At 40.8% G+C, this 14,721-nt stretch overlaps 1 protein-coding gene across 3 annotated transcripts in view; it reads right to left on the reverse strand.

The window, feature by feature from the left end:
- Positions 1-14,721, reverse strand: part of SLIT2 (slit guidance ligand 2) — a 191,913-nt gene that overhangs the window by 60,005 nt on the left and 117,187 nt on the right. For all 3 annotated transcript variants that reach the window (XM_032224369.1, XM_032224368.1, XM_032224367.1), the window contains exons 6-9: positions 10,512-10,583; positions 4,945-5,016; positions 3,472-3,635; positions 600-738 (exon numbers count right to left, since the gene is read on the reverse strand). In XM_032224369.1, the coding sequence (XP_032080260.1) occupies positions 600-738; positions 3,472-3,635; positions 4,945-5,016; positions 10,512-10,583 (447 nt within the window). The remainder of the gene's footprint in view (positions 1-599; positions 739-3,471; positions 3,636-4,944; positions 5,017-10,511; positions 10,584-14,721) is intronic.

The raw sequence follows: 14,721 nt of genomic DNA on the forward strand, positions 1-14,721 counted from the left end.
GTTGGGCAACCATTTGAAATTGGACAACTGTTTGTCCGAAGTGGTGTAGGGTTTCCTGCCTAAGCAGGGGGTTGGACTAGAAGACCTCCAAGGTCCCTTCCAACTCTGTTGCTCTATTCTAAAATCACTTGGGTGCCCTTCTACATCTGATATAATGAATGAATAAATTGTCTGACAAAACAAGCAGTATTTTCATTGGCAATCCCACTGATAGGGTTAAAGTCATAAATCCTGAGCTGTCGATATCTAACAGTCAATATACTGAACTCCTGGAGCTCATCAATGATGTCAATCTGGAGTTGCTACTTAAGTGTACTTGGGCAGGGACAAATAGTGCCCCTTCCTTCTCTCCCCAAAGTTGTCTTGGGAGGAACCTGTGAGGAATCCACCTCTCTTGATGGACCGAAAGCTTTTGCAAGCAACAACGTCAACAGTTCAAGTGATGCAACTACGCAGACACAAATACGAAGTCCTATCAAACCCACATCGGTTCATTCGCAGGAAAGTTAAATTGCTAGTAAGATATGCCATATTTCTCTGCGGTCCACTTCATGATTACACGAACCTTGGATAACAGGAGGGAGACCTTGTTTACTTACATTTCTGTAATGGCTTCCGGAAGATTGGTGGGGATTTCCGTCAGGCCTTTCCCTCGGCAATCCACAATGTTGTTACTACAGGTGCAGGTAGCGGGGCAGTGCAACACACTACAGGAGGGAGCCATAAAAGACTGGTGACCTGAAAACAGCAACAAATGGCCACTTCTAGAGCTGCAAGGCAACCCCAGAAGGACTCGACCCTTCCCAACCTTCTGAATATAAAATGCCCACAACAACTCACACCAGATACTCCCACCAAGTACCGTAGATGAGTTAAAACCACAGTCAGGGACACTCAGATTTCAAACAATGTACCTTGAGTAATATATTATTTATGGGTATTTCTATTTCTATTAGGGACAGAGTGGTTCAGGGGCTAAGACGCTGAGCTTGTCAATCAGAAAGTTTGGCAGTTCAGCAGTTCGAATCCCTAGCGCCGCGTAACGGAGTGAGCTCCCGTTACTCATCCCAGCTTCTGCCAACCTAGCAGTTCAGAATCATGTAAAAAATGCAAGTAGACAAATAGGAACCACCTTTGGTGGGAAGGGAACAGCGTTCCGTGCGCCTTTGGTGTTGAGTCATGTCGGCTACAGGATCATGGAGACGTCTTTGGACGGCGCTGGCTCTTCGGAAACTTTGAAACGGAGATGAGCACCGCCCCCTAGAGTCGGGAATGACTAGCACATATGTGCGAGGGGAACCTTTAACTTAACCTATTTCTATTTTAATTTTGAATGGTAGAAGAGCAAATAACGTTTTTTCAACATGCGCCGTTCCTTCTTTCGCACGAACAGTTCAACAACAGCAAAAAGAAAAGAGCGGAGTTCAGAATGAGAGTATCCCATCAGCCAGAAAGGAGGAAATAGACCCATGTTCAAAGTGCGTGTTTTATTCCCCTACTGACCCTAAGCATTATTGTAACAAGTTTTTGTCTGGGGAATTATGGGAGTTGGTCAAGACATCTGGAAGGAATCCAACTTGGGAAAGATTAGCAAGCCTGCATTATTTCCTGTGCATCCATTTTAGACATTATCTCCAGAGCATCTCATCAAGCACAACCATCAAAAACATTTAGCAATAGCAATAGCAATAGCAGTTAGACTTATATACCGCTTCATAGGGCTTTCAGCCCTCTCTAAGCGGTTTATAGAGTCAGCATATCACCCCCACAGTTTTACCCACCTCGGAAGGATGGAAGGTGAGATTTGAACCGCTGAACTGCAGACAACAGTCAGCTGAAGTGGCCTGCAGTACTGCACCCTAACCACTGCGCCACCTCGGCTCTTAGGGGGGGAATTTTTTAAAAAAACGGTCCACGTTACAGTTTTATACATCAGTTTTGGGCAACTGGGATGTAGTAAGAATGACTGGCAATTAACTGATGATACAATTGATATTATTATTCATTAAACATGAAACTCAGTCAAGTGAACATTTATAGATGTGTCACAAATACTACTGACTGGTGCTAATGGTTGATATGGGTTGCTGCTACTTATTATTATTATACAATTGTATCACAGTGGCCAGTTGTTTCGCCGGATTTGGCATTGGTTACTAGTCGGGCCCCACCCAGGGGCCTAGGACGTCGTAACGTATTTTCGTAATATGCGTGCAGATCCAAGCAGTGCAGCTTTTTGCATTTGACTGATGGTGATTTTGTCAATTTTTAACTGTTTTAAATATAATTCCAGTGCTTTTGGAATAGCACCCAGTGTGCCAATTACCACTGGAATTACCACTGCTGGTTTGTGCCATAGTCGTTGAATTTCGATTTTTTAAGTCCTGGTATCTTGCGATTTTTTCATGTTCCTTCTCGGCGACCCTGCTATCACCTGGTATTGCGATGTCTATGATTGTGACCTTATTTTTCTCAACCAGTGTGATGTCTGGTGTATTATGCGCCAGTATTTTGTCCGTTTGTATACGGAAATCCCACAAGATCTTGACCATCTGATTTTCTGTGACTTTTTCAGGCTGATGTTCCCACCAGTTTTTTGCTGTTTTGATATTATAATTTTTGCACAAATTCCAATGGATCATTTGTGCTACTGAATTGTGCCGCAATTTATAATCAGTCTGCGCGATTTTTTACAGCAGCTGAGTATGTGATCAACAGTTTCATCAGCTTCTTTGCAAAGTCTGCATTTGGCATCATCAGAGGATTATTATTATTATTATTATTATTATTAAAAAGTGAACTTGCCTTCTTCCTCATCTGGAAGTTATGAACAGAGAAAAAGAGACAAATGTTAGCAAAGAATCTCTTGTCATTCCATGATTCTTTCATGACAAGCGAACAAGAAACCCACAGATGGTAAAATATGCAACGCGCCTCCTGTTTATTGTCCCCATTCAGGCTTCTTAAATTTATTTTTTGTGCAGAAGTGAGTTATTAATTCTGGATGGGGATGTGGCACTCCGCAGAGCCATAATTTCGCCTCTTGCATTGTTACTGTGAAAAAGCAAGAGTTTGCGGCCATCAAATCTGTAGCGTCAAGCCTTCCTCCTCCTTCTATAACGTAAGTTGTTGTAGACCTAGGAGTCGATATAACTTCTATCAGGAAGAAAAGAATTGCTATATGAAGAACCAAGAGACGTAAATAAGGGCCAGAATATTGGTTCCTTTCCTCCTCCCTCCAACCTTTCTAATTGTGCTGACTGCATTTCTACAAAGTAAAAAGTGGATGAGACCAAGATTTCAAAGTCCATCTTCTAAGTCAGCTTTCTGAAATAGCCTTCACTGCACCACTCAGAATCCTGGGAAAGTGGATTTCCAGGGGACTCCCATGGACAATTTATTAGTGAGACTAGCATGCAAAGGTGGTTTTTCAATCTCGTCTTGCAACTATTAAACGCCGGTTGGTCTTACCGCTGCAGATGAATTCTCGCTTCTGGACCTCAGCTATGTTATGTCCGCGTAAGTGTAAGGGAGACATACACTGAGTGTAAAGGCCGACTCGGGGTCGTTGACGCAGCCAGTCCGATAACCAAGCCAAGTGGCAATCGCACTGCAGGTTGTTGGAGTGCAGGCGGCTGGGGAAAACACACACACACACACAAACAGAGTCAGTGCACAAAATGAAAAGTGAACGAAAGAATATGAGATAAATAGAATGCTTTTATTTATGCCTGCAATACTGACTCAGATTGAAGGTTAAAATGTAATACTTTCCTGCCCTCCTCATTTGGGAAGCGATGTTTCATTCCTGCCCAAAAGGAATTGTTTATTTCCGAGGCTGTTGTCTAATATTAAAATCCAGTTTTTGGGAGCATCAACTTTGCTACTGCATTAAATTAACATGGATTAGAATTTATTCAAATATATTTAGGCGTATTTCACACATACGTAAGTTTCATCTTGAGGAGTGGAGGGCAAAGGCCAATGAGATTCAATTAAAACAATTTTGAGAGGCCTCATATTTTTTTATATTAGGAAGAATCTGGAAAAAGTATTTCGATTTAATTAAGCAGTGAGGCTTAATTGTTTTCTTTTTAAATATTTCTCATTTATCATACCTGACAGCCAGTCACAGATGGAGTGGTGAAATTAAATGAAACATGACTTATTTAATTCCACAAGATACCACTAATTCTATCAAATATATCTGTACTACTTTAAATATCAATCTCTCCTAAATTCTTCCCAGTATTATCAATATTTGGTTACAAGCACACACCCCAATCAAAGAAAGGATTTTTCTATTGGCCTGAATGTCATTAACATGCTACTTCTGAGCATAGGTAAAGGTTCCCCTCGCACATATGTGCTGGTCGTTCCCAACTCTGGAGGACGGTGCTCATCTCCGTTTCAAAGCCGAAGAGCCAGTGCTATCCGAAGACGTCTCCGTGGTCATGTGGCCGGCAAGACTCAAGGCCAAAGGTGCATGGAACATTGTTCTCTTCCCACCAAAGGTGTTTCCTCTTTTTCTACTTGCATTTTTTTTACGTGCTTTCGAACTGCTAGGTTGGCAGAAGCTGGGACAAGTAACAGGAGCTCACTCCGTTATGCAGTGCTGGGGATTCGAACCGCTGAACTGCCAACCTTTCTGATCGACAAGCTCTGCATCTTAACCACTGAGCCACCACGTTCCTTCACTTCTGAGCATACAAGAGCGAATTTTTCCCCATCTTCAACAAAACTTTATTTCCCTTCAGAGTTTCTAAAATTATACATTTTTTTCTCGAAGGTGGCTCTTCTTAAAATCCCGCCTCATCAGCCGATAGGAGCAGAATTTAGTCTGTCCCAAAACTTTAATCTGGTGCTTCTATAAAGGGAAAAGGACGTCTCAAAAGGAATCCTCAGACTTCAACCCTCTTCTAGTAGGAAATTGCAATTACTTACAAAGTCCTGAGTTTGGGCATATGGTTGAAACTTGCCACCGAGAGCCGTGTGATGTTGTTATTGTTGAGAGTGCTGCAAAAAAAATCAACAATAGGGTGTTTGTTTATTTATTTAGGTACAAATGTCTCCAGTTACTCTTATATCTATGAACAATATTGCACTCCATCACTAAGAAAGAAAGAAAATCATAAACGGAAGCAAAATACCTGGCCCTGTTTTTGAAAACAGGAAATGAACAGATTATTTCTTTTTATTTTTTTTATTAAGACTCCTGTGCCTCAACCTTTTCACATGGCAAACCGAAGATTGCTAACGTAAAATAAATATAAACAGATAAAATCAACAAAATATCTGGAACTAGAGATAAAAGTGCCTCAAAATTCAGAATTTAACAATGTTGAGGTCATCGTGAACACTGCTGAAATATTATTGTAACATCATGGTAGCTATAATATTTGTTTTTGACATGCAGTAAAAAGTAACAAATTTCAATATTTTTATCAACACTCGGCTTGGAAAAATGCTACCAAAGCTGTGAAATAGAATAAATATTGCCGAAGACATACTCCTGTATTTACCTGGGGCTGAACAATAGCAACTACAGTAGCAATTAAAAATGTTTCTGCTGGACGTCAAAGTAGAAACCCTCTACCTGCCAAGCAAATCTTACAGCCGCAATGCCACTGTGATTTTACTCACAGTGGTAAATTTTACTCAATAGTGGATGAGACAGAGAATAGGGAGTGTCACTTGGGAAAGTGAATAGAATAGAACAGAACAGAATTGAATAGAACAGAACAGAATTCTTTATTGGCCAAGTGTGATTGGACACACAAGGAATTTGCTCTCAGTGTACATAAAAAGACAAGATACCTTCATCATGAATCATAAGGGGCAACACTTAATGATAATCATAGGGTACAAATAAGCAATCAGGAAACAATCATAATAATAATGAAAATGCAAGCAATGAAGTTCCAGTCCTGCAGTCATAAGTGGGAAGAGATGGGTGAGAGGAACGATGAGAAGATTAATAGTAATAGTATTGCAGCCTTAGTGAATGGTTCGACAAAGGTGAGGGAATTATTTGTTTAGCAGAGCGATGGCGTTCGGGGAAAAACTGTTCTTGTGTCTAGTTGATTTTGTTTATTTTATTACTGTTTACTTTATTATTTATTATATTTATTTTATTACTGATTGCTGTTTATTTTAAAGCCATTTACTATGTGCACATATATGCAGTTACCAAGGCTTCAACTCTGTAACCAATATTAAATTTTTGAGGTGATGGATAGATAGATGGAAAGATGGAAAGATGGAAAGATGGAAAGATAGAAAGATAGAAAGATGGATGGATGAATGGATAGATAGACAGATAGATATAGAGATATAGAGATACAGAGAGAGAGATATACATATGACAAAGAAAATAGTTCTCTCTTTGACAACAAGAAACCTCAGTCTGAACAGAAAGTTCGAGCCATGCCACTCATATACCCAGGTCAGTTAGAGAACTAGCAGGTTTTAATGATTTTGTGCATTAAATTCGGAGAACGTTGTTCTGAGTGAAACAGTCACTTCAGCAACTGAAGGGGAAAAAATGCCAACAGCAGCCTTAGAAATGTCATACTGCAGATGTGAAGCCCAGCACATCTGGAGCAGTTCAAGACAGAAAACACAACTTTTTATATGGAAGCAGAAAATATGAAAATATATGCAATGTATGCTAAAGGTGAGCAGAGGATCATATCCTCCACCCCATCACAGTTGGAAGAGGTCAGTGCGATCCATGTGGATCAGTCTTAAATCTTGCTTGCTATAAGCAATAAGAAATAATTTCTGAAAGACATTTAACCCTTAATAGAGTATTGTTTATCAAGACCCTTAAAACAACCCTTAATAGCGTATTATTCCAATATCCCAGGGGCTGCCCAAAGAAGAGGGGGTCAACCTATTCTCCAAATCACCTGAAGGCAGGACAAGAAGCAATGGGTGGAAACCAATCAAGGAGAGAAGCAATCTGGAACTAAGGAGAAATTTCCTGACAGTGAGAACGATCAACCAGTGGAACAGAAGTTGCCTCCAGAACTTGTGGGTGCTCCAACACTGGAAGTTTTTAAGAAGAGACTGGACAACCGTTTGTCTGAAGTAAATTTTCCTGCTAGGGCAGGGTATTGGACTAGAAGATCTCCAAGGTCCCTTCCAGCTCTGTTATTCTAAAGTGATCTCTGTTATGCTAAAGAGATCAACGAAGAGATGTAAGAATATTCAATTATGTTAAACATCTATATCATTTATATAGTTATGAGACTTGTGTTCATAACTGGAAACATTTCTTGAGGGATTTTCCTAATGCGCATTCAACTGAGAATGCGGTAGAAGAGTCTTATTTCAAATGAGTTAGTCCCCACTTCTCATAGTCAAATATTAATTACTTAAGCAATGTTTATCACTAAATCAATCCCAAAGGAGCTTTTAGAAGGGGCAACTGGGTTTCCTTGTTCTTCTTCGTGGATGTTTCGCTTCTCATCCAAGAAGCTTCCGCAGTTCGGAAGAGTTGAAGACATGAAGAAGCTTCTTGGATGAGAAGCGAAATGTTTTCAACGAAAAACAAGGAAGTCCAATTGCCTCTTGAAGAAAAAGCATCTTTGGGACAACCGTGGTCTGGATAAGAGTCTCTATAGTCACTAAATCAACTTTTCTCAACTTTGATAGCTTTAAAAACGTGTGGACTTCAACTCCCGGAATTCCCCAGCCAGTTGAAGTTCACACATCACTTTTTTTTAAAAAGATTTTTTTTATTTCTCAATTACAAAGATAAACGTTCCATCTTTCCTTATGCAATGTGTCATTCACTTCATTCCTCATTTGCCACATCTTTCACATTCATATTAACATTATTTCCCTAAACTTAATATTATAATATATTAAACATTAAAAAAAACTCTCCATTTTCTTCTTAATATCTTCCAGTGATGATATCATATTGACATTGAACCTCATTATTCTCATCATACACATACTAACAATTTTCATCTTATTTATATCTCTACCTTAATATATTTTCTATTTATTTTTTAGCCTTCTTCATTTCCAAACTCCTTTTTTATTCTCCAGGCATTGGTAAAATACTTCCCAAATCCTATAATATTCAGTTTGCTCTTTCTCCTTAATTGCTAATGTTAATCTGTTCATTTCTGCACATTCTAATGTTTTCCTCATCACCTTCTCATCAATAGGGAATGATTAAATATACATTCTCTTTATAATAAATTTCAGGTAGAATTCCTAGCAGAAATGTTTCTGGCTTCAACTCAATACGTTGTTGGGTCATTTCTTCCAACCCTATCTTAATCTTTGTCCAATACTTATGTCCACCACGTATGATAGTAAGATCCAGGTATTTGGTGGCACTTCCAACATTTAGCTGAGTTGTCTTTAAACATCTATGTCCCATCTTAAAGTAGCCAAGGTTGAAAAACACTGCATTAAATTAAGAACTACTTTTTGTAAATTCTCCTTGAAACAAACAATTGCTTTCAGATTAAATCTTTATAGGACTGTTTAGCAGGGAGCCAGTGGGTGTCATAAAGAAATAATCACAGCATTTACATCACAAACTTCAGCAATGATGGAATTACCTGTATCAAAAGTTATCAGCAAAGTGATAAGCAGGTCACACTGATTTCATAGCTGGATGTAGATACACTGGCATACAGATTTAAATAGTTTAAATAGTTAAAATGATCATTATGACAATGAGCTGTTGTTGAGACCGCTGGGGGAAAAGTCTCCAGATTTGTAAAAGAAATATTTTTCTTTACAGATAATGCAGGGGGGAACAGAAAGGTGATTTCTCTTTCTTACAACTTGTAGATAAGGTGCCCACCTTAACAAAATAGATGCGCAGTCCTTTCCAAAGAGGTTACTAATGGTCAGGTCCAATTCAGACAATGTACCTGAATGCAGATACATTGGTCTGTCGTGAGATATGTGCTAATACCAACAGAAATGTCTGAATGTCATGTTAAAAGAATTCTCTTTAAAATGCGCAGAATATTTGAAGAAAAACTCTTAATACGAAAAGTAGAACGGTGCATACTTTAAAATGATTTGGATCATCCTAACTAGTTTTTAAGACTTTTTTTTTAAAAAGAACATCTGCATAGGTTCATACCGATGACCTGGTCTTGTAGTGAAATTTCATATTTAATAAGTGATCACTAAGCCCCGTTTTCTTCACCCAAGGAGCCTGGAATTCAGACCGGTTGGTTGTTTCATGACAGCATGCAAATGATTTTACTTGGATGAAAATTAATGGTCTACTATCATTTATCCCCAAGAGTTGGAAAGAAGTTTGGCAGAAATGCTCTACCATATACCAGCAAGTTTCCACAAATACTTTGGTATTATCTTCTTAATATCTGGGGGGGGGAAGTCTTATTGACTTCTCTTAAACGATTCCAGAACTAGCAGCTTGGTGAAGGAACTTGCTCAAGGTAAATAAATACCCATCCGTAATTAATTAATTCACTAATTAATACCCACCCTTCCTTCCTAGTATCTATCTCTCCCCACTTATGACTATAATCATGTTGCTTGTATCTTTCCATTTATACTGTTTTTATTTGTTCCTAGTACAATTTGACAAATTCCTTGTGTGCCCAATCACACTTGGCCAATAAAGAATTCTATCTATTCTTCTATTCTAGTCTAGTCTCATTCCATTTGCTATTCTATTCTATTCCTATTCCTATTGCTATTCTGTTCTGTTAGTCTACTCTACTCTATTCTACTCTACTCTACTCCACTTTACTATGTATTTATGTCCACTGAGAGCATCTGCACCAAAGAGAAATTCCCTGTGTGTCCAATCACACTTGGCCAATAAAGAATTCTGTCCTATTCTATTCCTCTATTCTATTCTCTATTCTATTCTATTCTATTCTCTATTCTATTCTATTCTGTTACATATTTTTATGTACACCAAGAGCATCTGTACCAAAGACAAATTCCTTGTGTGTCCAATCACACTTGGCTAATAATAATTTTCTTCTTTTCTATTCTCTTCTATTCTACTCTATATACTATTTTCATTCTATTCTATTCTATTCTATTCTATTCTATTCTTATTCTACTTTATTCTTATTCTACTCTATTCTATTCATAGGGGAAACCACATCTGTCAAAAACCCAAAGCGTACCAGGACCAGCTCATATCTTGCTGTGATCTAAAGCTTCTTAAGTGCAGTCAAAGCTTCACTTTGCTCAGTGCAAAACAATGAAATGGAAAAAGAACAGAACGGTGTTGGATCTGAACAATGGGGAACGCATGGATACCAAGCCCTTAAATGTGCTTTTCAGAGGAGTTTGCTTTGCCTTGCATAAGCACAGACGGTGTTGGGAGTGAAGGAATCGCTTCCTTCCTCCCATACGTGTCAGATTGTTTGCATCGCAATGCCCTTCTTCCGTGCATCCTTTGGCTAAAGCCTCGGGGCACTGAGCCACCCAGCAAGCTCCTAGAACCCAACTTCCCACTTGAGAGAAGATAAGAGGATGATACTCACAGTACTTCCAGATCCCGCAGCGCTCTGAACGCCCCATCTTCAATGCAGCTGATCTGGTTGAAATCCAGTTGCCTGTTCAAGAGAGGAGGAGAGGAGAGGTGAAGCAGGGGGGGGGAGGCTACACACTGGGTGGCTTAAAGAAAAAGGGCTTCCTTAAGACGAAAGGCCGGCCGTAGAAACTGAGACGGACTCCCGGGGCGCTTGGAGGAAGTCCCCCGGCCTCCTGGATTGGATGCGGTCACCAAAAACCCCTTCTTGTTTTGCACGCCGTGCGCAATAAACCACTTCCCCAGCCCTGGGAAAGCTCCAGTAAATAATAACTGCACCTTATATTAAATGCCAAAGGAATGCAATTTCATTACATCAAGAAAAGCTATCCATTAAAGGCTCTCAGCGTCATCTTGCTGAAACAATTTCATTAAGGTAAAGGGCTGTAAATCACTTAACGTCGTCCATCCCCTCGGTGACCCAACAGAATCCATTTATCAGAGAAGCTGCAGCTGCATGTTAATTTCCCCCATCCTTGGCAGGAGGAGAGCTGGGGGGGGGGGGAGCACCCTTCGTTCGTTCGCTCAGGCAGCCTCTCTCCAAACTCCTCGGGCGCAGACATTGCCACGGCTGCCTTCTTTAATTCACCCTGGATTAAAATCCCTGCCTCCTGCACTTCGTGAAGGTAAAGCCCAGCGCAGGGAGATGGCTGTGGCCTTTTGACGTGCGTTATATAGAGCTGATCAGGGTGGGGTCCGTGCGGTACTAAATTCAAACATTTAAGGTACAAATACCCCATAACCAGATTTGTGAACGGTTACGTTTTGTGACGCGGTGGCTCAGGGGCTAAGACGCTGAGCTTGTCAATCAAAAAAGTTGGCAATTCGGCGGTTCGAATCCCTAATGCCGCATAACGGAGTGAGCGCCCGTTACTTGTCCCAGCTTCTGCCAACCTAGCAGTTCGAAAGCACATGAAAAATGCAAGTAGAAAAATAGGAACCACCTTTGATGGGAAGGTCCGTGTGCCTTTGGTGTTTAATCATGCTGGCCACATGACCACAGAGACGTCTTTGGACAGCGCTGGCTCTTTGGCTTTGAAACGGAGATGAGCAGCGCCCCCTAGAGCTGGGAATCACTAGCACACATGTACGAGGGGAATCTTTACCTTTTACGTCTTCTAATTCAAACCAGGGGCAATGATGAATATTGCAATACAAGCAACAAACCTCTCTATTGTTTTTGAGCAGCTAATAAATGAGGTGCTGGATTCACGACCACCTTTGAGTCCAACGTTTATGTCAAGTGAGACCACGCTGAAGTGAACTTTGTCCCATTTTACAGCTTTTCTGGCCAAATTTGCTAAGTGGATCGTCGTAAGTATGAGCAATTGCCAAGCCTCTGAATTCCGATCACGTGGCCAATGACCATGGGGAGGCTGCAAGGATCATAAGGGTGAAAACCAGTCCTAACTCACTTTTTTTCAGTGTTGTTGTAACTTGGAAGGGTCACTAAATAAATTATTGTAAGTCAAGGACGATTTGAATCATCCAAAATTTGGATTAATAAATTTATCCGATTGTGTGTGTGTGCGCATAATATATGTGTATTTGTTATCTTGATCTACACTGTTATTATCTTGGAAGCAAAATGAATATAAAAACGGCTAAACTTGCTTTCCTTCTCTACGCCATGCTAGCAAACTAGATACTAGTGAGAAGTAAATATATACAGTATATTTATTTAAATGGTAACTCTGCAAAAAATTGAGGTCCATAAAGCTTGGCTCCTGAGTGTATTTTGACATGAGCTGGAGTGATTAATCTTTTGCATTTATGTCGTGAATAAGTAGGGTGGGGGGGAACCTCCAATATATGCTTCGGCTGATCTAATAGTTTGGATCTAGAGTGTTACTAAGAAGCATGTTTTATTTTCCAGTGTCCTTAACTCTAAATACACCACCAAGATTAAGGTTTTCACTAAGGAAGTGAGAAATGGATAGCAGTAGCAGTTAGACTTATATACCACTTCATAGGGCTTTCAGCCCTCTCTAAGCGGTTTGCAGAGTCAGCATATCGCCCCCAACAACAGTCTGGGTCCTCATTTCACCCACCTCGGAAGGATGGAAGGCTGAGTCAACCTTGAGCCGGTGAGATTTGAACAGCCGAACTGCAGAACTGCAGTCAGCTGAAGTAGCCTGCAGTGCTGCATTTAACCACTGCGCCACCTCAGACCCTTGGACCCTTGTCACGCTAATGCAGGAGTGTCCAAACTGGGAACTTTAAGACTTGTGGACTTCAACTCCCAGTCCACAAGTCTTAAAGTTCCCAAGTTGAAGACCTCTGATCTAAGTGGAGAGATTGCAGAGGAAGGGATTACAAGAGAGTAAGTTATGCTGGCTGGGGAATTCTGGGAGTTGAAACCCACCAGCTTTAAAGTTGCCAAGTTTGGACACCCCAGCGATAATGGAACACGGAAGTTATGCTACCCATGTTGGGAATCCCAGTGTCATAGTTCAGAACATTTCCTTAGCAAAATGTTTCCTGGTGGCTCCTTAAAAAGTAATTACAGCCCCTTTAATTCCACAGGACTTGTGGTCATGTCCACCATTCTACGTTTAAGCAAGAAATTCCCAGTTCCTGAGCCTTGGACTCTAACACAAGTAGTCAGGTAATAACTCTGGCCTTCAAAACCGGTCTTTGAGTTTTCACAGAATCAGATGGCTGTAAGAGACCTTAGAGGTCTTCTAGTCCAACCCCCTGTCCATGAAACATGACCTTATATTACCCCTATACAAATAGTGGTCCATTTTGTTTTCTAGAAAACTTTCAGCAATGGAGAACCAACAACTCCCGGTGACAAGTTGTTCCGCTGATTAATTGTTTTCACTATCAGGAAATTTCTTCTTAGTTCTAAGTTGCTTCTCTTCTTAATTAGTTTCCACCCATTGCTTCTTCTCCTGCCTTCAAGTGCTTTGGAGAATAGCTTGACTCCCTCTTCTTTGTGGCAGCCCCCGAGATATTGAAGACTGCACATTGGAGGGGCTGCCATAATGAAGAGGGGATCCACCTATTTTCCAAAGCACCAGAAGGTATGACTGATGGAAACTAAACAAGGAGAGAAGCCACTGGAATTAAGGAGAAACCTCCTAACAGTGAGGACAATCAACAAGTGGAACAGAAGTTGCCTTCAGAAGTTGTGGGTGCTCCATCAGAGGAGGCCTCCAGAAAGAGAGTGGACAACCATTTGCCTGAAATGCTAGAGGGTCTCCTGCTTGTACAGGGGTTGGACTAGAAGACTTCCAAGGTCCCTTCCGATTCTACTATTCTAACTTCTCCAGTCGCATCTGTGCTGCTTTGGATTGTCTTGCTCCTCCTCATGGAGAAACGTTCGAATAGATACGGACTTGATGGCACATAATCAACCCAATCCTCTTTTCGTGTTTTTATTACTTCTTAGAAATAATTTTGACAGCAACCCTTATAGCAGGGTTTCTTAACTTAGGGTTTATGGACCCCTTGGCCATCTGGGGGTGTGTTTCAAAAGTTAATGGATTTGGGAAGGGGGATTACAGATTTATTTTCTAGTTATTTTCTATTTACTACAAGCTCTAATTGAAATTTAGCATTTTATCTTATCGATCAGAATACAGAGCTGGGAGGGACCTTGGAGGTCTTCTAATCCAGCCTCTGCTCAAGCAGGAGACCCCAGACCATTTCAGACAGGTGGCCGTCCAGTCTCTTCTTAAAAACCTCCAGGGATGGAGCACCCACAACTACCGGAGGCAACTTCTGTTCCACTGGTTGATTGTCCTCACTGTTAGGAAGTTTCTCCTCAATTCCAGGTCTCCCTGATTAGTTTCCATCCTTTGTCTCTTGTCCTGCCCTTAGATGCTTGGAGAATAGGTTGACCCCCTCCTCTTCTTTGGGGCTACCCCCCAAATACTGGAATGCTGCTATCGTGTCCCCCCCTAGTCCTTCTTTTCTCTAGATTGGCCATACCCATTCCTGCAACCGTTCTTCATGTGTTTCAGTCTCCAGGCCTTTAATCATCTTTGTTGCTCTTCTCTGCACTTTTTCCCAAAGTCTCAACTTCTGTTTTGTAATGTGGCAACCAAAACAGGAAGCAGGATTCCAGGTGTGGCCTTACTAAAGGCTTTATGAAGCGATACTTCACGTGATTTCGATTCTCTGCCTCAGTTTCTACGTCCAAGGCTTGTATTAGC

Source organism: Thamnophis elegans, chromosome 9 (assembly GCF_009769535.1).
Source record: "Thamnophis elegans isolate rThaEle1 chromosome 9, rThaEle1.pri, whole genome shotgun sequence".
Classification (NCBI taxonomy): domain Eukaryota; kingdom Metazoa; phylum Chordata; class Lepidosauria; order Squamata; family Colubridae; genus Thamnophis; species Thamnophis elegans.